This window comes from Bidens hawaiensis, unplaced genomic scaffold (assembly GCF_021521415.1).
Source record: "Bidens hawaiensis isolate Kalapana, Puna unplaced genomic scaffold, B.hawaiensis_p1.1 tig00037131_1, whole genome shotgun sequence".
Taxonomy (NCBI): domain Eukaryota; kingdom Viridiplantae; phylum Streptophyta; class Magnoliopsida; order Asterales; family Asteraceae; genus Bidens; species Bidens hawaiensis.
The window spans coordinates 117,681-142,578 of record NW_027496465.1 but is presented as its reverse complement, the minus strand read 5'-3'; the positions used below and the strand labels follow the sequence as shown (position 1 = coordinate 142,578).

At 34.9% G+C, this 24,898-nt stretch overlaps 4 protein-coding genes and 1 pseudogene across 5 annotated transcripts; 3 read left to right on the top strand and 2 right to left on the bottom strand.

Annotated features, from left to right (window-relative positions):
- Window positions 1-346: 346 nt before the first annotated feature.
- Window positions 347-2,528, top strand: LOC143588990 (subtilisin-like protease SBT5.4; the record flags this gene model as incomplete). The annotated part of the gene is made up of 6 exons (XM_077069860.1): window positions 347-901; window positions 978-1,072; window positions 1,155-1,400; window positions 1,479-1,593; window positions 1,672-1,861; window positions 1,934-2,528. Coding segments are annotated over 6 exons (1,740 nt in total), but the record flags the coding sequence as incomplete, so codon positions are not given.
- Window positions 2,529-4,159: 1,631 nt separating this feature from the next.
- On the top strand, window positions 4,160-5,936 carry LOC143588987 (ATP-dependent 6-phosphofructokinase 2-like). The gene is made up of 2 exons (XM_077069859.1): window positions 4,160-4,907; window positions 5,097-5,936. The coding sequence occupies exons 1-2, from the start codon at window positions 4,332-4,334 to the stop codon at window positions 5,934-5,936; spliced, it is 1,416 nt and encodes a 471-aa protein (XP_076925974.1). The 5' UTR covers window positions 4,160-4,331.
- On the bottom strand, window positions 5,899-7,956 carry LOC143588986 (DNA-directed RNA polymerases IV and V subunit 4-like). The gene is made up of 9 exons (XM_077069858.1): window positions 7,827-7,956; window positions 7,657-7,722; window positions 7,004-7,069; window positions 6,852-6,917; window positions 6,664-6,775; window positions 6,514-6,591; window positions 6,358-6,391; window positions 6,216-6,284; window positions 5,899-6,141 (listed from the first exon to the last, which is right to left on the bottom strand). The coding sequence occupies exons 1-9, from the start codon at window positions 7,882-7,884 to the stop codon at window positions 6,043-6,045; spliced, it is 648 nt and encodes a 215-aa protein (XP_076925973.1). The 5' UTR covers window positions 7,885-7,956; the 3' UTR covers window positions 5,899-6,042.
- A 732-nt stretch (window positions 7,957-8,688) lies between these two features.
- On the bottom strand, window positions 8,689-15,005 carry LOC143588981 (C2 and GRAM domain-containing protein At1g03370-like; annotated as a pseudogene). The gene is made up of 9 exons (XR_013145196.1): window positions 14,386-15,005; window positions 11,975-13,190; window positions 11,313-11,495; window positions 10,948-11,231; window positions 10,636-10,752; window positions 10,283-10,545; window positions 9,849-10,080; window positions 9,482-9,754; window positions 8,689-9,240 (listed from the first exon to the last, which is right to left on the bottom strand). The product of XR_013145196.1 is annotated as a C2 and GRAM domain-containing protein At1g03370-like (transcript).
- A 6,035-nt stretch (window positions 15,006-21,040) lies between these two features.
- LOC143588982 (phosphoglycolate phosphatase 2-like) lies at window positions 21,041-24,553 on the top strand. The gene is made up of 11 exons (XM_077069854.1): window positions 21,041-21,234; window positions 21,366-21,433; window positions 22,072-22,164; window positions 22,246-22,317; window positions 22,402-22,473; window positions 23,120-23,179; window positions 23,254-23,306; window positions 23,402-23,499; window positions 23,592-23,691; window positions 23,997-24,100; window positions 24,215-24,553. The coding sequence occupies exons 1-11, from the start codon at window positions 21,132-21,134 to the stop codon at window positions 24,313-24,315; spliced, it is 924 nt and encodes a 307-aa protein (XP_076925969.1). The 5' UTR covers window positions 21,041-21,131; the 3' UTR covers window positions 24,316-24,553.
- Window positions 24,554-24,898: the final 345 nt, after the last annotated feature.

The window sequence follows — 24,898 nt, the reverse complement described above, 5'->3', positions numbered from 1 at the left end:
TCTCAGCGGTCCGTCCTCTTTGTTGACAAAAGCAAGATTTGGTGAGAACATCATCATTGCCAATCTTGACACTGGTAACATGTTTTGTGCTCTACTAATGATAATTTTTTAGTGTAATTATATTTTAATTTTCTAGTTTTTTATTTTATAACTTCTTCGCGTTTAAGGTGTTTGGCCCGAATCGAAAAGCTTCAATGACATTGGTTATGGTCCCATTCCACCTAGGTGGAAGGGTGGATGTGAGAATGAAACCTTAGTTTCTTGTAATAAGTAAGCATGCATATTACTTCTTTGTTCTTGTCTGTTAAAATATATCAATATTACTACATTTTTTATTTATTGATTGATTGATGATGTTGGCAGTAAATTAATTGGTGCCAAGTACTATAACAAAGGTTATCAAGCTTCATTTGCAAAGTTGGATCCTTCGATGAACAATGCGCGTGATCATGAAGGGCATGGTAGCCATACATTATCTACTGCTGGTGGTAACTTTGTTCCAGGAGTCAGTGTTAATGGAATAGGAACTGGAATCGCTAGAGGCGGTTCACCACGAGTGCGAGTGGCGGCTTACAAGGTGTGCTGGCCACGAACCCGTAATGGAGGTGAATGCGATGATGCAGATGTAGTAAAAGGGTTTGAATCAGCCATTCAAGATGGCGTTGATGTGATATCGGTTTCTCTTGGTGGAACCCCTACTGATTACATGGATGATGGTCTAGCCATTGCCTCATTCCATGCTGTCAAGAAAGGTATCACTGTTGTGTTTTCTGCAGGGAATAGTGGACCCACACCTGGATCAGTCACCAATGTGGCTCCTTGGGTTATAACCGTCGGGGCTAGCACGATTGACCGCGAGTTTCAATCCTTTGTTCATCTTGCTAGTGGACTTAACTTAAAGGTACAAACATCCACAGTGTGCAATATATTAACATCTTGTTTTTCTTTGTTGTGTATTTAACTATTTATAATAACAGGGATTGAGCATGTCCAAACCCTTGCCACAATCTGGATTTTATCCTCTAATTAATTCTGCAAATGCTAAAGCTGAAAATGCAACGATGATGAACGCGTAAGTTATTATTTTCTTGAAACGTTTTCTTAGTTTCTGGCAGTTTTGTATATTAATACTGATCGTGTTCATATATGTGTAGAACGCTTTGTGCTCCAGGTGCACTTGACCCGGAAAAGGTTCAAGGAAAGATATTGGTGTGCTTAAGGGGAGTAAATGGTAGGGTCGAAAAGGGCAGAGAAGCCGCACGTGCTGGTGCTGCTGGCATGATTCTTTGCAATGATAAAGCCAATGGCGATAGCATAAACGCTGATCCTCATGTGCTCCCAGCAACACACGTCAAATATGCGGATGGACTTCGTATCTACGCCTACCTCAACTCTACCAAGTAACTACCATTTTGCCACCTCTAAATTTTTTATAACTTGTGTCTCTATTTCTGACATTATAAATTATATTGATGTAGTGAACCATTGGGAAACTTAACCCCTCCCAAAGATGCTATAAACACAAAGCCTGCTCCATTTATGGCCGGGTTCTCGTCCAGAGGCCCGAATACAATCACACCAGAGATTCTTAAGGTTTTTGTTCTTTCAAATATTTTGGATTTCATGTCATTAGCTGAAAATTAATAAACTTAACTTTATGAAAATCAACAGCCTGATATTACCGCGCCTGGAGTGAATATCATTGCAGCGTTCTCCGAAGAACCAGAACCAGTATCTCCATATAACTTAGAATCAGGCACTTCAATGGCTTGCCCACATGTTTCTGGAGTTGTTGGTCTCCTCAAAAGTGTCCACCCTGACTGGAGCCCTGCAGCCATCAAATCCGCCATCATGACCACTGGTAAACTTAACTGATTCATTGTTGCTAATATGTTAGTTTAATAACTGCTTAACATCTCGTGTATTTGTACAGCAAATACAAAAGACAACACAGGGAGCCCAATGCTGGACGAAACGAAAACTGTGGCAAGCCCATTTAGCCGTGGTGCTGGACATCTTGATCCAAATCGCGCAATGAATCCTGGACTTGTTTATGACTTGACCGCAAATGATTATCTTGACTTCCTATGCACTAGAGGATATAACAAAACCATGATTCAGAAGTTTTCTGATCAACCGTACCAATGTCCTGAAAACAACAGCATCTTAGACTTCAACTACCCTTCCATAACCGTCCATAAACTTAACGGTACTGTTACTGTCACGAGAAGATTGACGAATGTGGGCCCACCCGGCGTCTATACCGTTAACGTTGAGAGCCCTGTTGGGATATCAGTGGATGTGAAGCCAAGCACTCTTGCATTTGGGAAGAAGGGTGAAGAACAGAAGTTTGAGTTGACCATGAAAGCTGAAGGCGCAAGTGTGATTAGTGATTATGTTTTCGGGGAACTAGTGTGGTCTAATGGCAAGCAGTACCATGTGAAAAGCCCCATTGTGGTTTATGTGGCCTAAACCATATGTTGCTTGTTCATTGATTCTTTTAGTTTTGACTTCTGTTTTCAAGTATCTTATTAGGATTTATATGCTGAACATTGTAATTATTTTAGTATTTATAAGGTGAGTTTATTAGGATTTATATGCTGAACATTGTAATTATTTTGGATTTATTTTGGTTTTCTATTTATGGAATATGATTTAGCTTTATAATTCCAATTCTCTAACAAGGGTTATCTAGTTTTGGTGCAAATTAGTTTTATCATTATCCAAAAAAACGAAGAGTTTTATACCAACTTAATTTCATAGAGATCTTTTTACATGGATAAATGATCTTTTTTCGTTGCGGTTAAATTCGTTGTTATTTACCAGCATGAGATGATAATATACAGAACTTGGAAGTACAAATGTCATCTAAACCCAAAATAGATTGAGTTGCTCTTGTTCACAAATCACAACTCTTAACATATTCTAGTTGGATATGGTTTCATTTACTTGTTAATCTAGAGCCAACACACAAGGGTGGAAGTGCATAAAACAAGGTAACTAAAAGCACCCACAACAAGAACCCTCTACAAACTGTTACATCAGCTCCACCTTATATTTCAAACTTCTCACAAACCACCAACCCTCACCCCTCTTTTCACTACAACAAACCTTCACAAACCAAACTAAAAGGTTATATATATAACTAGTTTTTATCCCCCCGTATTACGGGGTTATTTTATATTATTTGTTCTAATATTTATTTGTTTTTTGCATTTATATTTTTTTATTGTATGAATATATATTACTAGTTTTTATAACCCGTATTACGGGGTTATTTTATATTATTTGTTCTAATATTTATTTGTTTTTTGCATTTATATTTTTTTATTGTATGAAAGTTAATAATATACTTATGGTTTGATGATAAATTGTTTGACAAATAAATGAGATGTTATAACCCGGTTTAAAAGCTATATGGTTTTAATGAGACCTAAGACTCGTTTATTTGTTTTACTATAAAATTGGTTTTTTAATTATAAATAATATTTATGAAAGTTAATAATATAATTATGGTTTGATGAGACCCAAGACCCGTTTATTTTTTTTATTATCAAATTGGTTTTTTAATTTAAATAATATATATATCTTTTTTAAAATAAATAAGATATTAATTTTTAGTATATCCTATTTTATAGGATTTTTACATCAATAATTTGATGAGAATAATTTTTAATTTAATGAGATGTTATAACCCGTTTAAGGAATATCTGGGTTTATTAAGACTCGTACCCATAAATTCGGGTCAAATGCATGAGAAGCCTCCATTTAAAAATCAAGCAAATCTGGTGACTCCAAAAATAGGGAGAGCGATCGCATCACGACACGTAGGATTTTTATGTTTTTGTTTATACATATTATAGATAGATATATCTATATGTGTATGAGAATGGGAGTGACCCATGGTCCCACACTCCTTTGCAACCTCAGACGGACCTCGGGGTAGAGCGATGTGGGTGCTCTAAGAACAGGAAGTGACGAGCTGGGAATGAGAACTTGAATGGTTTAACTGAATGTAGCCTCATTCCTTTTAACAGAAAATGGAACCCCAAATAATAAAACAATGTGAACGCAATACTCAGAAAAAAAAACTATAATTTTATGTTTAATAATATTTATAATGAAACATAATAAGAAATATGACATTCATGTTAAATATAGAGCAAAATATGGTTGGTTTTATGCACTCCTACAACTGTTGTCCTTTGGCCAAGTGTTGGATCATTATATCAACCTCCCTCACATTCCCTTAACCACCAAATTAACATAATTCATGGCAAATGTTTATGTCAAACTAACTTAATTCTCTCCGGCCACCGGAATAAACCACCATGAACACCGACAACATCCAAGATCAGCTAGAAACCCTCACAATCTCCCCCATCAACGTCAAACTAAAACGACTCCCCTGCCTCACCGACTACCTCCCGGCCCTCCAAACCCGAACCAACCCATTACAACACAACACGTTTTACCACCACTCGTACCGAGACGGGTTCTTTATATCGCACTCCGATATCATCCTCCGTCAGACTGTTTTTGACTTTTCGGGTAACTTCCCATCATCGACACCGCATTTGGCATACCACAATGCCGGCCCCCGCAAGGAGATCTTGTTTGATCCCAAACAAGTGCGGGCTGCCATTGTCACGTGTGGGGGGCTTTGTCCCGGTTTGAACACGGTTATTAGGGAATTGGTGGTTGGGTTATGGGAGTTGTATGGTGTTCGGGAGATCTTCGGGATCAAGGCGGGGTATCGTGGGTTTTATTCGGGTGAGCCGATGCGGCTTGACCCGAAACTGGTTCATAATTGGCATAAAAGAGGTGGGACCGTGCTTGAAACGTCTAGAGGCGGGTTTGATCTTCAAAAGATCGTTGATGCTATTGAAAGGCGCGGATATAATCAGGTTGGTCATTTTGATTCTTCAATGCTTACAAAAAAGATAAAAAATAATTATATTTTCTATTTAAACCGGCCAATTGACTTCGGTTTGGACAGTTCGATCACATTTCAACGGTTCTTGAACACCTGTAAATTGCAGATATCATAACATACTTGTATAAAACCAATGATAACCCGCCTCAATTTGAAACAGGTTTACATAATCGGAGGAGACGGCACGCTTCGAGGGGCGGTAAAGATATTCAACGAAATCCACCGCCGCAAACTAAACGTTGCGGTTACAGGTATCCCCAAAACAGTCGACAACGACGTGGGAATCATCGACCGATCATTCGGGTTCCAAACAGCCGTGGAGATGGCCCAACAAGCAATAAGTGCAGCCCATGTAGAAGTCGAGAGTGCACCCAACGGTATAGGCCTGGTCAAGCTCATGGGCCGCAACTCGGGCCACATCACCCTTGATGCAACCCTAAGCAGTTGTGATGTAGATTGCTGTTTAATACCAGAAAACAACTTCTACCTCGAAGGCAAAGGCGGTCTGTTTGAGTTTATCGACGGTCGTTTAAAAGAAAACGGGCACGCAGTTATCGTGGTAGCCGAAGGAGCGGGCCAAGATATTATCCCTAGGCCCGATTCGCAAACCCAAAAAACAGATGATTCAGGGAACCCAGTTTTTTTAGATGTCGGGTCATGGTTAAACACCGAGTTAAAGAAATGGTGGGACCGGGATCATAAAGGCGAGTTGTTTACAATTAAGTATATCGATCCGACTTATATGATACGTGCGGTTACAGCTAATGCTACTGATAACTTGTATTGTACATTATTGGCCCATGCCGCTATACACGGGATTATGGCAGGCTACACGGGGTTTGTAACGGGCCCGATAAACGGGAACTACGCGTATATTCCTATGGATGAGGTGGCGAATGCTAAGAGCCCGGTTGGTACTAGTGACCATAAATGGGCTTGGGTTAGATCGATCACGACCCAGCCCGATTTTCATAGAACAGAGCCCAACCCGAAACATTAACTGTTGTCAAAAGTCAAAACAACGGGTACATAATAAAAGCCACGTCAGTGTTTACCTAGTCAACAAGATATTTAGGTTAAAAGTAGAATGCATCATACATGTTCATTTAATCATCAAGCACTATAGTGCTTTCGGTAACGGTTTTCAGTTTCTTCAGCTCGGTCAATGCAGCAGTCAACGGTTCCTTTACATTGCTTTTCTTGGCCTGGAAGATAGGATAACTTGTGAAGCAAGTAAAAGAAAACGTATATAAAGATGTATGTATCGTATATATCGTACCTTTAACGATGGCATGAAGGCAAACGCTTGTTTAGTAGATTCAGTTCCGGTATTTGCAATGACACATATCTGAAACGATATAAAATTTTAAATTTACAAATTAATGTTTTAAAGTTTTTGTCATAGAGGTTTAGATTAATACCTCGCCATCAGAAACATCATGTTTTTTGAGAGATCTAGATTTAAGTTAAAAATCAGCAACGATTACACAGATAAAAGACAAAATGAGTTAAAAAAATAAAAAAACAAAACGACTAAAATTGAAAAGTTATAATGCATATAACTCTATAAAGGATACTCTAGTACTTGTCTAACAGCCTGCGGGTTGGTGTAGAAGTTGCCTGTGTTAGCATACTGTAAAGCCCTGTCAAATGAACTGGAAAAAAGAATGCAAGTTCAGCAATGTATCGTTTTGATTACCAATTTTGACCCGACCCATTGGACGCACCTTGGGATTTTTATTGTCGGATCCTTGGACAATAGAACCATGTGGTCTTGGATTCCTTGCAAGATTTGAGCAGCTTCACAGTCCATCACACATGTGGCATTTTCAGGAAGCTCTGCATAATAATAATTTTATCAGTTTTTAAAGAATAATACATAAAAAATATTAATAATAAGTAAAACAATACTAACCTTCTTCAACCTTGAGTAAAAGTGCAGGAGGTTCTTTCTTTGAAGATCCTCCCTTTCCGCCTTTGCCTTGAGTTATATAAACAAGCATACACTAAATATAAGCAACATAAATTTAAAGAAAAAAGAAAAATGAAATTAAAATATAGTCATACCTTTACCACCATCTTTCCCATTTGATTTTCCATTTCCATTAGTCTCAAACTTCTCATCAAACATATCTATAACGTAAAACCATTATCATACACATAGCAAAAATATTACAAAAAAACTGAGAATTTTTTCGATTACTCACGGTCCAGTTTTGGCAGTTTTTAGCTCAAACCATGAGCCAAACAGTTAGTAACAATTTTCGGTAAACCAACACCAAACTGTTAAAAACTAAAACCAAACCATGAAACAACATCATCATACACATAACAAAAATATTATGAAAAGTGTAAACTTTTTGGGTTATTCGGTCCAGCTTTAACAGTTTTAGGTCAAACATTTAGTAACGATTTTTGGTAAACCAAAACCAAACCGTTTGAAAATTAAAACCGAACCATGAACACCATTATCATATACACATAGCAAAAACATTATGAAAAAAACTGAATTTTTTCGATTATTCACGGTCCAGTTTATGAGTTTTTAGGTCAAATCGTGAGCCAAACAGTTAGTAACCATTTTTGGTAAACCAAAACCAGCCAAAACTGAATTTTTCCAATTATTCATGGTTCAGTTTTTAAGTCAAATCATGAGCCAAACCAAAGCACTGAAAACCCTAGAAAGTATAATAATAAGAATTGAAGTAAAAAAATGAAACCTTCAGAATCGAATTGAACTTTCCTTCCTTTGGATTTAGCCGAGTTATCATCTTTCCCTTTAGAAGCTACATATGAATTAGTAACACATCAAATTAAAGCCCTAAATGTAAATTCAGAACATAAATAAATAAGCAAGTTTGAGAATTGAATCAGGGTGGGTTTTAGTTACCTGGAGATTTTAGAGCAGATTTTCCGCCTTTGCCTCCTCCTCCTCCTTTATCTGCCATTTTCCACGGAAGATTATTAGGGTTTAAGGTGGTGATCAGTCTCTACCTTGTATCTGATTCTCCGTCTTAACAAAAAAGAGAGAGTCACACTATTTAAGAAATTATTATTATTATTATTATTCTAACTTTGGTATTTTACTTTTAAAAAAATTTATATACATTTTATTTATGTCCTATTAAAATATGTTATTATAGTCTTTTGTTTTTTTTAGCTCAATTGACATTAAAGAAAGTAAAAAATTTGGATTGAGGTCGCAAGGTCTCAATAGGTCTTTGGGGGACGGGTATTTCCCATAACAGGAGATGGTGGACTTGGCTACTTAACACGATCTATGATCGCAGGCTTATGGAGTCATCCTTTACCATTGGGTTACCCTGGATAACCGGGATTTATTCGTTTGCCATTAAAAAAATAGCCTTTTGTTAGACAATTGATACAATAACAAAAGTCTTAAGTTGTTGGGAGTCTCACTAACTACAATATATAAAATCAATTAGTTCAAGTGTATGTAGTGCATAAGGTAAGAGTATAAGGTTGTCAGTTGGGATGAGATCAAGGGTTATTAGAATGCCGAGTCGCAACTAATGGGGTCCTTGATGCTTTTGGTGGTCGACACAATGAGCGATTACATGTGGGGCGTTTTATGATTACTTGAGTCAAGAAAATCTTAGCTCGGGAAGGGTACAGGGAAAGGAGTACGAAAGAGTCAGCAAGATATAATATTTAATCACATAACATGTCAATGTAATAAAGGTTCTAAAATAAGCATGAAACTTCCAACACAAATTTGTTGAATTACATACATGATTTCTCGAATTAGGTCTAGAGCATATAACACTACTTTGTTTAAAAATATAAATATATTTGTTTAAAATAAAGAGTATACAAAAGTGGCAAATGTCTACATGAATCATACAAGTCTAGACTATTTCCTACACTATCACACAACTATATCTATCATTCCAAAACCATTATTACAATCATCAAACTGTACAATAACAAATTATCAAATTACAAAATGAACCCTGAGCTTCCACTTAATCCCGCTTTTGACCCGTCTTTGCTTTCATGAATCGTCACCGAGAGCCCACGTAAACGGATACCCGACATTACAACTGGTGTTACAATGCTCTTTCACTATAGAATAAAGTCTGAATCTATTGCTTTCCCGATACGTATTCCTTCTCGATTGTACTGAACATGATGGTCATACGGTCTTGCAGATTCGCGTGTATGTTTTTGGTAATCTTTTTCTTATGTTTGGTGCTTTTTAACCATGCAATCCCAAAATGCACCACCACTTTACATCCTGTTGATCTTGACCCTATATCCTCTATTTGGTACTTTGTATGAAGCTGCAATAATTATGTTAAAATTAATTATTCACACTTTTCATAACAATTTTAACATCATAAAAAACCGGTATACTTTGTTATTAAAAACGGATTTTAATATACAACAATTAGTTTAGTGACTATTTCGTGTATCTTTTACAAGTCGGAGGACTTTTTTTGTAAAAATAATCAACTACATTAGTTTTTTACGGTATTAAATTATTAATCCTAATTGTTAAACGCATTATATATACATACATACCGTGAAATAGTCTCCAAGCGGGACCCCATGGAGAGTCGTTACTTCCTCTACCAGCCAGCCGTTTCTATCAGTCAGACGTGACTTTTGTTGACTTGAAGTAACCTCTCCTCCATACCGAGAAACACTAATGTCAAACTTATAATAAGTTTGTCTCTGATAAACATCCGTCTTTTCAAACTCCCACGGGCTCGTTGAATAGTTAACACAGTGGGCCCGGTCCATTGCTCTTCGCTCCAACTCACTCCCACTAAATAACTCCATCACAAAATTCGACTAAATTCCAAAAAAAATAAAAAAGAAAAATAACCCATGTCAGCAAAATGAATATTAATACTAAACTACTAACAATAATAATATTGGGACTTACTGGAACTGAAAGAACCGAGGAGTACACAACCGACATGCTGACATCTTCAAGTCCTAAAAAGGATCCACTTTCTTCACTTTGGAGGCTTCGGTTTTCGGAATCATCGTCACTTTTGATTGATGATGATTCATCTTCAAGAATCTGTTGGTTTTTATCATCTGATTCTTCTTCGGCTATTTCGGCCTTTTGTTCCGGGCTTAAGGCTCTAGCTCTCCATAGGGCCATAATTGTCCTGTGCTGTTTTAAACAAATTACAATTTTTTAGTCTACAACATATTAAAAACCTGGTTTCATAATGCAGAAGGCGCTCTGTGGCATTTAGGTCCAAATTTAATAAACAAACTTCCTGCTGAACAATTTACAAGCTGTTCACTGAACGTTCGGTTCATTGACGGGCCTAATAAGGATCAAAGATTTGTAACAAAATTAGTTACCTGTGTGCAACACTAAAAGAGACAAACGACTGAAAATGGAACTTTAGCCGGCATTCTGCATCTTGAGTTTTAGCACCATGTTTTGCATCCAAACCTCGGCCCGGATGTAATGTTATAACCACAACAGGACTACCCATTGATGACAAAGTTGGTGGGACCACTTGAACATCTTCTATATCTTCCCATAAAAAGTAAAAGTTTGTTTTGTGGCCAAACAAGTCCCCATGAAACCCTATTATTCTTGCTGATAAAAACAAACGCCCCTGCATACCGTTCAAACATTTAGTTTCCATTTCATTCATTTTCTGGAAAAAAAAACAAAAAAGAATAAAAGGAAGCAAATCATTTCTCACCTGAAGGGGCATTTTGCGCTTTAAATGACAAGTGAAATCATTTATCAGAAATTCCTCGGGTGGAAGCTTAAATAACTTTTGAAAAGCCGAATTTGTTTGAGGCGAGCGTACTTTTATCTAGAATCAAATATAAATAAAAAAGGAGAAGTAAGCATATTAAACAAACAAGAACTAGGGGGTGTAAGACAAGCCTGAACTCGCCTATGATCGAGCTCAACTCATTTAACATAAGAGAGCTCGGGCTCATATATATAATGTATGTGTGTGTGTGTATGAATTTAATACAAACCAAAGATTTTGTTAGTTTGTTACCTTCTTTCCAACCTCCTTTTCCATCTTGGTCAAATATTCTTTAATTATATTGCTACCCCGCGTATTATTCAAGAATATCCTCAAATGCAATTTAGATTGACAAGCTTGGGCTAACTGCCCTTGAAGCGGGACCCACACGTCACCTAACTCGGTTATATTACTTCTTACAAAGTTAATTTGTGTATGTCCCAGTGATACCGCTTCATCAAACGGTCCATCAAAATCAAAAACTTCAACATCCAGTGTAGAGGGCGGGTCATCCATTGCATCAAACTCAAATATTTCTGCAATTAACAATACAATATATTTGTATAAAAGATTATTATTATTATTATTACTATTATCAAAATAAATGTGTTTCTCACCGTTCCATCGAGGATCAGCTTTTTGGAATTTAATTGAGCTAGTTCTTGTTTTCCCATTGCAAGTAAAAACCACATACGGGTCAGACAAAACGTTTGATTCAACCGTTGGTATATTGCATCCTTCAACCAATGCAACTGTTAGCAACCATCCATCACCTGTTGCTTTTATTCCATGATCACCACCTACAGTTATTATTAAAGAGAAAGTTAAAAGTCATCCAACAAATAAAAAAGTACCAAAGTCACTCAACTACTCTTATTAGGTGTTCCTATCCTATGTGATTCTTTAATGAGTGTTAAAAAAATATATAAAATTTTGTTAGGCAAATGAAAATATATGAGTTGTGGTTAATATATTTACATAATTATAGTTATTATGCCTAAAATTATTATAAAATAACTGAATAATATACTTTGGTACATACAGAAATTGTAACTAAAAAATATGTATAAAATTATAATTAAATTATATACATAAAATAAATAATTACTTAATAATTAATAAAAGAGCTGAACCCCGAGCTTTAAAAACTATTCACGAGCTGAGCTTGACCTTCGGAAACAAAGCTCAAGCGAGACAAGCTCGAGCCTATTCAAACTCCGCTCAGCTCGGCTCGCTTACACATGACACAAAAAAGTTATCTTATAAACACTTTGCATACCTTTTTGCCCTCTCGCTTGCATGAACCTCGATATCAAATGCATAACCCGTTCACCTTGCAAAACCAACACCCCACACACAACAACTTCACCAATCGAGTCCGGTAAATCCAACCCACCGAACTCAAGCCCTTGAATTGTACTCGGCTTAGATAAAAATATATGCACAAGCAGATAAAACCCCATCAAAACGGTCGAAACGACCGTAAAATTAGCAAAGTACTGAACCGCAAGCTTCCAGTCCGACTGCTTTTCCACTTGTAACGAAGCCAACGCTTGTTCTTTCTCCGACCCAACATTTTTCACATCGACCAGTTTTAACTTTTCCGATAACAACCTAGCCACTTGTTCAAAACTCTCCTTTACCCCTTGGCGGGCCCCACCTTCAATCATTCCCTTCATCATTGTATTGTGTAAAAAGTTCATTCGCCACGAAACCACCAAATGTGAACACTCTTCACCCGACGGAAGCTCGGGCCCTGGTGATATGTTTGTTTGAACCTCGACCCGGTAATTACTTGCATACGGAGCTTCAGGCGTGTTCACGCTCGCTAAAACCGAGAAGCGTTTACCGTCTGCTTTTAAATACGTCTGATCTTCAATCGCTTTTATAGCTTTGATCAACCGAGACGGTGCTTTAACGTACGTAAACGTTCGTTTCAAACTCCCGGTTTCCGGTCCACGGACCCACTTGGAGATCCGTACTTCCTTGAACTTCCGCTAGTTGTTTCAGATAATTTGATTCAGATGAAAATATAAACGTGTTTAACTCCCTTGGTGAAATTGCATACATTTGATCCAACATGATCCCGCCCGGTAAATTAACGGGCATTTCACCACCATCATCTTTTTCTTCCAATTTTTTAATGAGTTCTTCAAAGCTTGAAGATGATGATGATTGATCTTCGGTTTTGTCTTCGGGCAGCTCAGATTCGTCGGTTTCGGGCACCTCTGGAAGCTCAGTTATTTTGTTTGATGCTGGTGGTAATAATTCGTTGTTTCTGTTGAATATTTGTGAAATTAGACCTGAAAGTTTTTCTTTGTTTGACTTTTCTTCTTTGACTGGAGCGGCCAACTCTTCTGATCTTAACGGGGATGACATTCGTGAACTTGTGGAAGTGGATGATCTTGCGGGTGACATTGTTCCGTTTTCATGTTGCGGTTGCGCATCTAATTGCGAGTTATTTTGTGTAAAGCATATTGTGAGAAGGATTTCACCTGGTAATAAACGCAATCTCGGGTTAAAAGCGTGTTTTGAAACTGACCCGTGTTATAGTAATCAGACTTTAATGTTTGGATAAACAGAATGTCCTGACTAGCTGACTGTTTAGGGGTCAAAATACCCACTTTGTTAAACTTAAGTAATTGATTATGCAAAGCCAGATAATCACTTTCAAACGCGTATCCAAACAACCCATATATGACTGTTTCTTTTTTGTACCTTACAGAGCAGCACATAGAGGCAACATACACACGAATCCCCTAAAGCAGGAAACACAGTTTAAATCATGTGACATCATCAAAAGCTGATTATCAAAATTTAAAGTTAATCTCCTAATTACCTCTTCGTTTAACCGAACTTTAAACACTTCTACATTGGCAAGAAACTACCCTGTTGTGACACGTGAAATGAGTGGGTACCCATTTAGTTAAACCTAAGTATTTGATTATGCAAAGTTCAATAATCACTTTCAAAACCGTGTCCAAACAACCTATATATGAATGTTTATCATTTTAGTGCCTTACAGGGCAGCACACAGAGGTAACAAAACACAGGTACCCCTAAAACAGCATACACAATTTATAATAAATGTCATCGTCAAAAGCTTACTGTCAAAATATAAAGTTACCCCACCCAATTACCTGTCCATTAACCAACTTTTATAACACGTATCGTCCCCTTCTTTACCAAAAAAAAGAGTCTTTTTCATCACTTTATGCTTTAACTTCTCAAATAATCATAACTTGTGTAACGCTCAAACAACCTATTATCTCATTCTTCCAACACTAAAAAGCAAATCCAAACACTCCATTTTCTTAAATGTACCCAGTATAATCCCACTTATATCAGAGCTAATTACCTCAGTATTAACCAAATTTCATAACATCTAGTGTCTCCATATTTACAATAAAAATGTCGTTTTCGTCACTTTATGCTTTAGCTTCTCAAATAATCATAACATGTTTGATGCTCAAACAACCTATTATCTCATTCTTACAACTCTACAAACTAAAAAGCAAATCCAAACACCATCCCAGACACCCTTTTTCTTAAACTAATTATAAAGTCCCGTATCCAAACAAGCAAACGTACCCAGTATAATCCCACTTACAGCAAAACTATTAAACCACAAAAAAAAAAAAAAAAAAGCAAAAAGCAAAAGCAAGAAGCAAAAGGGTATTTGAGATATACCACAATCTTTAATCTTGGACTTCTTCTTTGGCTCCAAAGGGTACCAAACAGTCCCTAAAGACTTGCCAACAGCGTCAAAGACACTAGAGACAGGAACCTTAACACTCCCAACAAAATCATCACTAAAGAACTTATCCTCATCAAACACAGACACCACAAGCTGCTCTTTCAAATCCTCAACTTTGAAGCTAAACTCCTCACACCAAGATGGGTTCAAACTCTTCTTCACCACTTTAGTCTTGAACCTTTGATGCCCTAATTTCAATTTCACGTATGGATCACTTGGCCCGTTTGGATCCATGGGTGGCATGTTTCTTGCTTCGATCACACGGACTAAAAGCTTCATGGGTAATTGATTGGGTGTTATTGTTGTTGTTAAAGTTTCAAACTTTAATTGGTTTGGATCAAGAAAGTGGGTTGCATTGTGGTGGGTTTGAATAATAATATTAATAATAATAAAGGTTGAAGCTTTTGAATTGATGGAATGATTATTGAGAAAATATTGAGAAATAGAAGCAAAATCAACAGGAATTTGTTGTTATTATTATTGATTTGGGGGCTTATGATCGAAGAGGAACAAGATCGTTGAATTTGTGTAGCAGACGACGGGAAAAAGACTTTTTATTTATTAATTTCTAAGAATATTAATAATAATATTATTATAATTTATATAAAGAAAGTATTAAAACATCCCACGTTAACAAATCAAAATAAATAATGGATTAGTTTTGTAAAAGGTTAGAATCAAATACAAATTAAATTAGACTTGCTAATTATGCGAGTCAGCTAGTGTAATTAACTAATTATATATACGTGTAATTACAGCATAGTTAATTACACTATGACGTAATTATATAGTTACACAACTTGTATATACATTTACACTACTTGGTTAACACGTTTTATAATTTGTACGTTAAATTTCCCCGTTTCATATATACACCTTTACAAAGCTGAAAATTTCATATATGTTCAACGAAAATGAATATATCATATACTTAACTTTAATGAACTTTTAGTTAATGACCTTTTTTTTCGTTTTTCATTGTATTTGTTTAAAATCTAATTTCTGTTTATGTGGATTTTATCCGTCGGTGATGATAATTAAGATAACTGAATCGTTGTTTCTTTTCTTTTGTTCTCTCGAGGGCATATGATCGAACAATCGAATTTGTATGCTTGAATAAGATAACTGAAACAGGTATAGTCACATTATAATTGAACGATTAGCAATCTAATAATTTAAGAGAACTGTTGTTTATTGGCAAAAAAAAATGTAAGTTAAAACTGGTTAAAATAGCTTAAGCTAAATATGGGTAAATAAAATATATTGAAATTATAGATTGCTATATATAAATTTAAAAGTTTTTGACAAATACAGTTTATTTATTAAATTGTTTTTAATTGATTGAATATATTTGATATTTTTAACAATTTTGTAGAAAATATACGGTTTTTTAGTTTTTCATGGATATGTATAATATTTTCTATATTTACAAGTGTATATATAAAATTGTCTCCAAAAATAGATCAAACCTTATTACTTTGTTATAGGCTTGTGTACCAATATACAAAGTTCAATAACTCATACTCATACATGGCCATATATGTTTGTGAAACTTAGGTTTTGAAAATTCCATTGGTGGTATCGAACTAAAAACCGAAACTTAGATTTTGAAAACTTCATTCGGTTTTAGTTTTAATTTACATGTAAAATCAAGACCGTACCGAAAATTTAACTTTTATAAAAGTATAAAATCAAACCGTTGGTTTTATTTGGGTTTGATTTTGATTATGAAACTCGGTTTTTACATTTAGTACAACATGATGATATAAAGTATGCATATCGTAGGTAAATTTATACAATGGATGAGTATGCATATAGCATCTTTTATAATATGAAAGAATAAATTATTAAATTATTTTTTGTTTGTGCAATCTAGTTACAATTGCACGTCAATGTTTGACTTTTTGGAAACCCGTAACGTATCTTGGTTTCTACTTTCCATTTATAGTTAACCAAGTTTGGAAAGTTGATCTATTCGACTATTCGAGTAATATATATGTAAATCATCCTTAAAACTATTTAAATAATTTAATTATTAAGAAACACGGGTTTGAGTGGAGTTAAACGGGTATTTTCACAAAGTGTGGTAAATTGAGAATCTTGAATCCATGTATGAATATGTAAATTGAGAATCTTGAATCCATGTATGAATATGTTGTGATCCGTAAAACTAACGTTGTAAGCCTTGTTACAGTAAGAGGAGTGTCCTGTAACAATCATATGGCATGAATCATTATGGTAAGTTGTATGTATAAAGAGAGAGTCGAGAAAGTGAGATCGGAATCCTTTACCATTTGGTGGAGTCGTTTATGTATAGTTGGAGGTATATAATGATTATTAGGCCACGTGTCATGAGAATATCTGGTTTGTCTCTTCTCTATAGTGAGATTGTTGACGTCATTTTGCGTGGGGCTCATTGTTCAATATTGTTGTGTCATTTGCATGATTGTTATAGTGGTTCCACACACACCTACTGTATAGGTGGTGTTACTTTTTTAGTGTTAATGCTTGCACAAATTTGGTACCAACGGTGATCCCGAGTGTACCTCACCTATTGGCCCCAAGGTGTGTTGGGGGGTGGGGGGGGGGTACTGTGGGTGTTTCTCTTTTTTGATGTTTTCCATGTTTTGAAGGTATTGTGTTTGGATTTGGGACCATATCTCTTCAGTTATCTAACTTGCTACTTTTAACAACACACTAACATACTTTTAAATATTTCCATAAATCATCTATACTACGCATCTACATCTTACAAACTCTTCACCTTTATAATAAAGACCATGCACATTATTGAAAGGATTTGATTATATAACTTATTCAATAAATATGTTATATTATGGTTTATTCATGTTTTTAGGATCTTTTTGTTAAAAAGCTTATGCTTTTGTATGGCAAAATTTGCATAGTCATTGATGTAGCTAGCCAACCAAACTAGTTTTTTTTAATAATAATAGGTAAAGTTATGGGTCTAAGACGAAACTAATCAAATGATATCAGGTGTTCTTGAAATTTAAATTTTGTTAGAGACTTCTCGACAAAGTTGCATGACCACAGACGGATCCTCTTAATGTTGGCCTCCAATCACGAGACCTAGGTTTTTGTGTTAACAATGGAGAAGTATACAAACATCGTAAGCATTCAAATAGTTATGCTTTTGATAAAATACAGTCAAATAGATGGTTAAGTTATATTTTCAGTTAAAGTGGTCATTTATGTGTTTCTCAAATCATCATCCTTCTCTTTATAATGTTTTTGATAGTGGTTAGATTATATTTAGAGTTTTCCTACTTATAAAGGTCAATGATAACATTATCTTATCACATTTCATTAACACTTTACAAAATTATCCAATTACAAGAGAGAAACAGGCAAGTAGACAATAAGATGTGCCGTCCTCTCTTGAATGGAAAAAGCAAATCTTACTAAAAACAAAGTTATAGTTCTTTGGTTTCGATAAGACCCTATACACAACGTGCTAAACTCTTTTCAGAAATATAGCAACTTTGGTGGCAAATGACTTAAATGTATCAAAATTAAAAGGAATAAAATTGTGTTAATTTTCATGCTGTTAGGCAAAAGACGTGTTAAATATAATGCACGCTTATGTTTTCCAATAAACTAAGTCTTAATTCTGTCTCATGTAGGCAAAAGAAAGCCATCACTGAATAGAAATTTAGCAACGTACCAAGTGAACTAGTCATTGTCATGTTAAGGCAACCAATACGTTATTCAACTATAGTTTGTCTTTACTAAATAAAGACTACAACGGCATTGATTAAGAAACAAGTGAAGATAACTTCAAACATTCTAGTCAAATTGAAATAAAGCTAAAAAGTCATTCGGTTTTACTATAATAATATTAAACAATATGTAAATCCTATATTAATCAATCAATCATACACAATAATATCCAGCCAATGGCAAGACTATTAGCGGGATCTAGGGATGATGTGATGTAAGCAAACTGTATATTTATCCCAAAAGATAGACATATTGCTTTTAAAGAGACTTGCAACTTCAAAATCAAGTGTATGCAGCCATAAAAAGAATGTTCAACAAAAGACTTCTAAACAACATGGAGTAAAAAACGAATAAACGCACTAACTAATATTACTAGTCATAACAATCTACCTATCTAACTATACTAATAAATAAAAATAATAGCGATGACGTGTCCTAACCACATTCGATCTTTTCTAATCTTCATTCTCCTTAATCCAAGCTATCCATGGGTTATGTATGTAATTGATATGACACATTAGTTGTAACCCGTATGAAAAAATCTACATATACTAATAAACAAAAATAATAATGATGACGTGTCCTAACCACATTCAATCTTTTCTAATCTTTATTCTCCTTAATCCAAGCTATCCATGGGTTATGTATTTAATTGATATGACACATCAGTTGTAACCCATATGAAAAAATGTATTTAATGTAATTTAAATCATAATAACTTTTACTAACCCATTAAATCTAATTTTACTACTAGATATATAAAATTTTATCATAATTTTTAAAAAAACATATAAACCATAAACCATTGAATATATATAATAAGTTTAAAATCAAACAGTGAATTATTAAATTAGTTAAATAATGATTTACTAACCATTATCGTATAATAGATATTTAGTTACGTGTGTATATCAAATTTCGTTGAATAAATAAAATATTTATAATCTTACAATTTGTGAAACACTATTTAATTTACATTCTTATTGATCATATAAAACATCTTGAATATATTTAGGTATCAATAATTGATTTTATGTCATACTGAAACATTATTTCAATATTAAGAAAATGTATAATTTAAATATGTAACATTTAAAGTGTGTGATAATATTAAAACTACCCTATAGATTCAAAAGAAAATCCGTGAATTACGTATGATTAAATACCTAAATATCAGCATTTGACAAATCATGTGTAATACACGGGTTCAAAAGCTAATAAATGGATAAATAAAAATAATGATACAACATACATTTATTTAAAAATCAAACATGATGGGTAACTTGTAAATTCCATTTCCATCAATTAAGCATATTGGCCTTAATTTTCCATGACAAAAAAGTCAAAGTCAGAAAAGCAATGGAAGCCACCACCACCATTCCAAATTTCCAACCTATATCATTCATTGAATGTCTAGGTGGATTGGATTTAGATTGCACTAGAAGTCTAGCTCTCACATTTTTACATATTTTATTGCAAATTTCAATTCCTCGCTTTTTAATTTCTCTCATTTTTCTTTTATAAAGTTTCTCTCTCATAAGTATCAACAACAATCTGTCTTCTCTCCACTTGCTTTCCGACGACTGTTGATGGCCGGCCGTTTCCATGGTGGTGGTTTTTGGAGAGGAAATGGAGAGAGATGGCCATGGGTGATTCGAGGGAGAGAAACTCGTATATTCATTTTCTAACTAACAAAAAAGTATAATAAACTTGTACAATGTTTAGAGCTACAGCATTTAATTTGATGAAACTGGTATTTAAATAGCTAGGTTGATGAATTGTGAAGAAAAACTTAAGTAATTCCAAACAAACTAGGCTGCAAACGAACTGGTCAAACACGAAAAGGCCTTGTTTATTACAACCCTTCAACATATGTTTATAGCCCCTAAGCTAGGCTGCAAACGAACAAGACCTTGTTCATGTTTGTTTGGTAAGAGATTAAATAATGTGTTCGCGAACACTTACCGAACAAGATTTTTATGTTCGTGTTTGTTCATTAAGGAAATGAAATGCCCACAAACACAAATAAAATCAGCTGGTCCTAGAAATTGAGATAGATGCATTCATCAATGTGATTAATGAGAAATAAAATGGGAACAATGCATGATAATGTGAGAATATGATTTCCTATTTTATGTTATGGGCAATAAATTAAATAATATAAAATGTTTAAATAAAATAAATAAATGTACAAAACACTTTCATAAACAACATATACAAACGAACATGAACGAAAGTTCACGAACATGGGCTCTATTCATGTCCGTTTGTTTAACTAAACGAACGGCATTTCTTGTTCATGTTTTTTCATTTAATAAACGAACGAACATAAACGAGCATTCTACCGAACGATTCACGAACTGTTCGCTGAACATTTGGTTCGCTTACAGCCCTACGCAGAGCACGTCTACAACCTATAAACCAATTTACAACTAGACAATCCGTTTAACTCGTTAACATAAATAAGTTAAGCGGATCATGTTTGATTTACATCATTTTAATTTTTTCAGTGCTTAACTAATATCCTTGTTAAAAACAAAATATACGAGTCATGCTCAAGTTTACTAATTCAACCCAACAACAAACACACTAAACATGCACTAAGTACGATCGTTGTTGTTAAGAAGGTTTAAACTACCGGGTACCAATTCAGTATTGACTTTTTGAGGTTTCGGATATGGATCTGTACGAAACCGATGTTTTACCAAAATTTTGCCTTCAATACCCTTACCGTACTACTGGCACATGTACCTATTTTTCACGAATTTCGGTACATGTATTTTCGGTACTGATACCATTGGATTAAAGTTTAAGCTAGTGGTGGTGATGGAATATTCATATTGGTATTCGTTTGTGAAATAACGCACTCTTTCTTTCCATTTTTTTCTCCATAATAATATTATTATTATTCTTATTCTTTCTTTGTCGATCAAGAATCATGGGCGACGAGAAATCAACAGCAGCTGCTTGCCAACGTCTATCTGTCAGCAACGTTCAAAGTCTCTTAGATTCAGTTGATTGCTTCCTCTTCGATTGCGATGGTTGGTTTTCATTTCATCATTTCAAATTGAATCTACTGTATTCAATCCTTTTGATTCATAAAGTTAGATCATAGTACATTATATTACGTGAATTCAAATATTATTATTATTATTATTATGATGATGATTAGGTGTAATCTGGAAGGGGGATACACTAATCGATGGAGTTCCACAAACATTGGAGTTCCTTAGGTCCAAGGTAAAATCAATGTATTTAGGGATAATTTTTAAATCAGGGTTTTCAATTTCATTGAAATTAGGACTGGCAAATGAGTCGGGTCGGTCCGGGCCAGTTCCGGTTAAAACGGGGACCGGGTCGATTTAGAAATGGGTTATTTTGGTTCGGGTCGAAAGGGGTCGGGTCAAAACGGGTTGGTTTACAAAATGGTTTTTTTTTCTTAATTTAAATTCTTGTATTCAGAACCGGTTACGCATGTGGCGTAGGTTATGTGGTTACGCATACCGGGCCCAGGAAACGAGCATAGGGAACCAAGTAACGCATGCAACCCAGCCCCGGTATGGCGTATGCGCTTAACCCAGCGCTCTGCACCAGGAACTGGTGTCGGTTACACGTTTAATGCTGGTTACGAGCATTTCGGTGTGGTTATGCGTGACGAGGCCGGGAAACACGTGTAGCCCGGCCCAGGTACGCGCTTAACCTAGTGCACCACACTAGTAATCGGTTACGCACATTCTGCTGTTGGTTACACGCACAGAGGTTATTACGTGTGTTTAATGCCGGTTACGTGCGTGACATTGTTTACTAGTGCTTAAAGCGAGTTACACGCATTATGGTTTTGAATTTCACTGAAAATTAGAAATGGTTGGTTATTACAGGGGAAAAAGCTGGTTTTCGTGACCAACAATTCATCAAAGTCCAGAAAACAGAATGCTCACAAATTCCAGTCCCTTGGAATCCAAGTTACCGAGGTTTGTTTCTTTCAATTACATGCTTTCATAAAGATGAACTATGCTATATATACACAATATTAAAAGTATAAGTGGTTGCAGGAGGAGATATTTTCTTCATCATTTGCTGCTGCAATGTACTTGAAAGTCAATGAATTTCCTCCTGAAAAGAAGGTCAATAACTCGATATACAGAAAATTTTATATTACAATTCATATCTTTGTTTATGATGTTTTGACTAAAGTGTGTTCGATATAGGTGTATGTGATCGGTGGAGAGGGTATATTAGAAGAACTAAAACTTGCTGGTTTTACCGGGCTCGGTGGTCCTGTAAGCATTTCCTTTGTTTTTCTATATACAATTTGAGAGTTTTTAAATCTTTTTCCCTAAATACAAATGTGTAGGTTCTATATTATATATATACAAAATTTGTTTTTTTTAATATTTCAGGAGAGTATTGCATGCCAACCAATTTCTTATTTTTAAAATAGTTTAAAATTGAAAAACTGAGTGATTCGTTTTGTTTTGCATATTTTCGCAAAAAAAAATTAGTGTTATGGCTTGAATTCTCGCGTATATAAAATTTGAGATATATAGTGTTCATTAAGTGTGAGAACCACATTAAATCTTGTACCATTTATTATTAAATGACTAGAATGCATGTACATTTCAATATTTTCAAGAAGTATAATATTGGTCTTTTATCTAAATCCATATATGCACATTTATATGCATATGTGCACATTTTAATGTACTTTTTTATAGAATTCAGGAGATAAGATAAAATCAAAGAAAGAACGGGGAGAGATAACTAAACATATGTTTTTCAATTTTAACTTTTTCTTTAAAGCGAAATATCACCTCTTATGCGGTTCTCAACATACTATTGGCCTTAAAAGATACACCCCTATTTGTGTGTGTGCGCTTGTGTTTGTGTTGAATATTTTGAAACTAATATAGGTATATGGATCTGCAGGAAGATGGTAAAAAGACGGTGCAGTTTAAAGCAAATACTCTATTCGAGCATGATAAGAGTGTAATGTAACAACTTAATATTAACATTTTTCTTTTATTTTTTATCAATGCTAACTTTTTGATTTATAATGCCAGGTTGGAGCGGTTGTGGTTGGAATTGACCCGCAGATAAATTATTACAAACTACAGTAAGATCATACCTCATTTAATAGTTCTTTGATAGTTTATTTCAAATATTTCAGTTAGAAACTAAAATGTTTCAAAAACGTTATGTAACGTGCAGGTACGGAACTCTTTGCATTCGTGAGAACCCAGGGTGCATTTTCATTGCTACAAACCGTGATGCCACTGGCAACATGACTGATTTGCAAGAATGGCCAGGTAAGCGCCAGCTTGGCAACTGCATTCATATAACAATATAAGACATAATACTAGAAAACTAATATTTTATTTCCATAATTATTATTCTCCAGGTGCTGGATGTATGGTTGCTGCAATCTGCGGGTCAACACAGAAAGAGCCGATTGTAGTTGGAAAACCTTCAACATTTTTGATGGAGTTTTTACAGAAACAGTATGTATTCAACTCCAATATTAACCAATTTAATAAACAGGTTGTGTTCGGGTTCACCTGTTTCACTGTCCCGTACTCCCGCCAACCTTTTCACTTAAACAGGTCGACCTGCTAACCCGTTTACGATATGTTTAACACATTTATTATCTGATTAACACGTTTGCAACTTGATCACTACCCAACAAACCGTTTGACACATTTAGATAAGTTAGTTAAGCATGCCATGTTCGGGTTTCATGATTTTTTGGCTGTGCGGGTTGTTTTTGACACAAATATGTAAGTTGACTCGAATCTTGACTTTGCAGATACAAGATACCCACAGCCAAAATGTGCATGGTTGGTGACAGATTAGATACCGATATTTTATTTGGACTGAATGCTGGTTGCAAAACTCTACTTGTTCTATCAGGTAGCTAAGTAAATTATATACACATATTTATCCGTTTAATCATACATTTTTATTTTCTATTTAGCTTTAGATATTCAATAGTCACAAATATTAATATGCTGATGATGGTTGCAGGTGTGACAAGCGAATCGAAACTTCAAGACCCCTCAAATCATATCCAGCCAGATTTATACACAAACCAAATTTCCGATATTTTTGATCTATTAAGTTCATAAATAACACCATGCGACGGTTGAAAACCAACCATTGTACCAGGTTTGTTTGTACTAAATTAGTGAGTGCCATAAGCATTGGCCTTTTACTGCCTAATAAATTTCCATTTCAATAACTTATAAGACAATGCTGAGATTTATAGCTTTGTAATTGGTGTAACAAAGAATTTAATGCAACTAGAACATGTATTCGATTATTCACCCGCTTGGTTTGCATAATACGTTAAAATTCGAATTCTCTTATGTTCGGTTATAATTTCTTTTGGGTATGTTTTGACTTCTTTTTTCTCTGAAGTTTGATTAACCACATACTATATTATCGATATTAAGCGGCTGTTATCGATGAAAACAAAGATACGAACAATCTATCTCTTCTAATAAAAGCCTACCACTTTTGTCACTTGTCAATACCATAGCCCTCATCACCTTTTTTCAACCAATTTTCATATATGGTCCTTATCTTTTAAGTCATTTCAATATATGACATTAAAATTATAGGTTTATTCCAACTAAATTGTTACTACATATAATAAGTATTCTCCATATGGATTGACAAGAGACGATTAGTAATTAGTGTTTATTATGG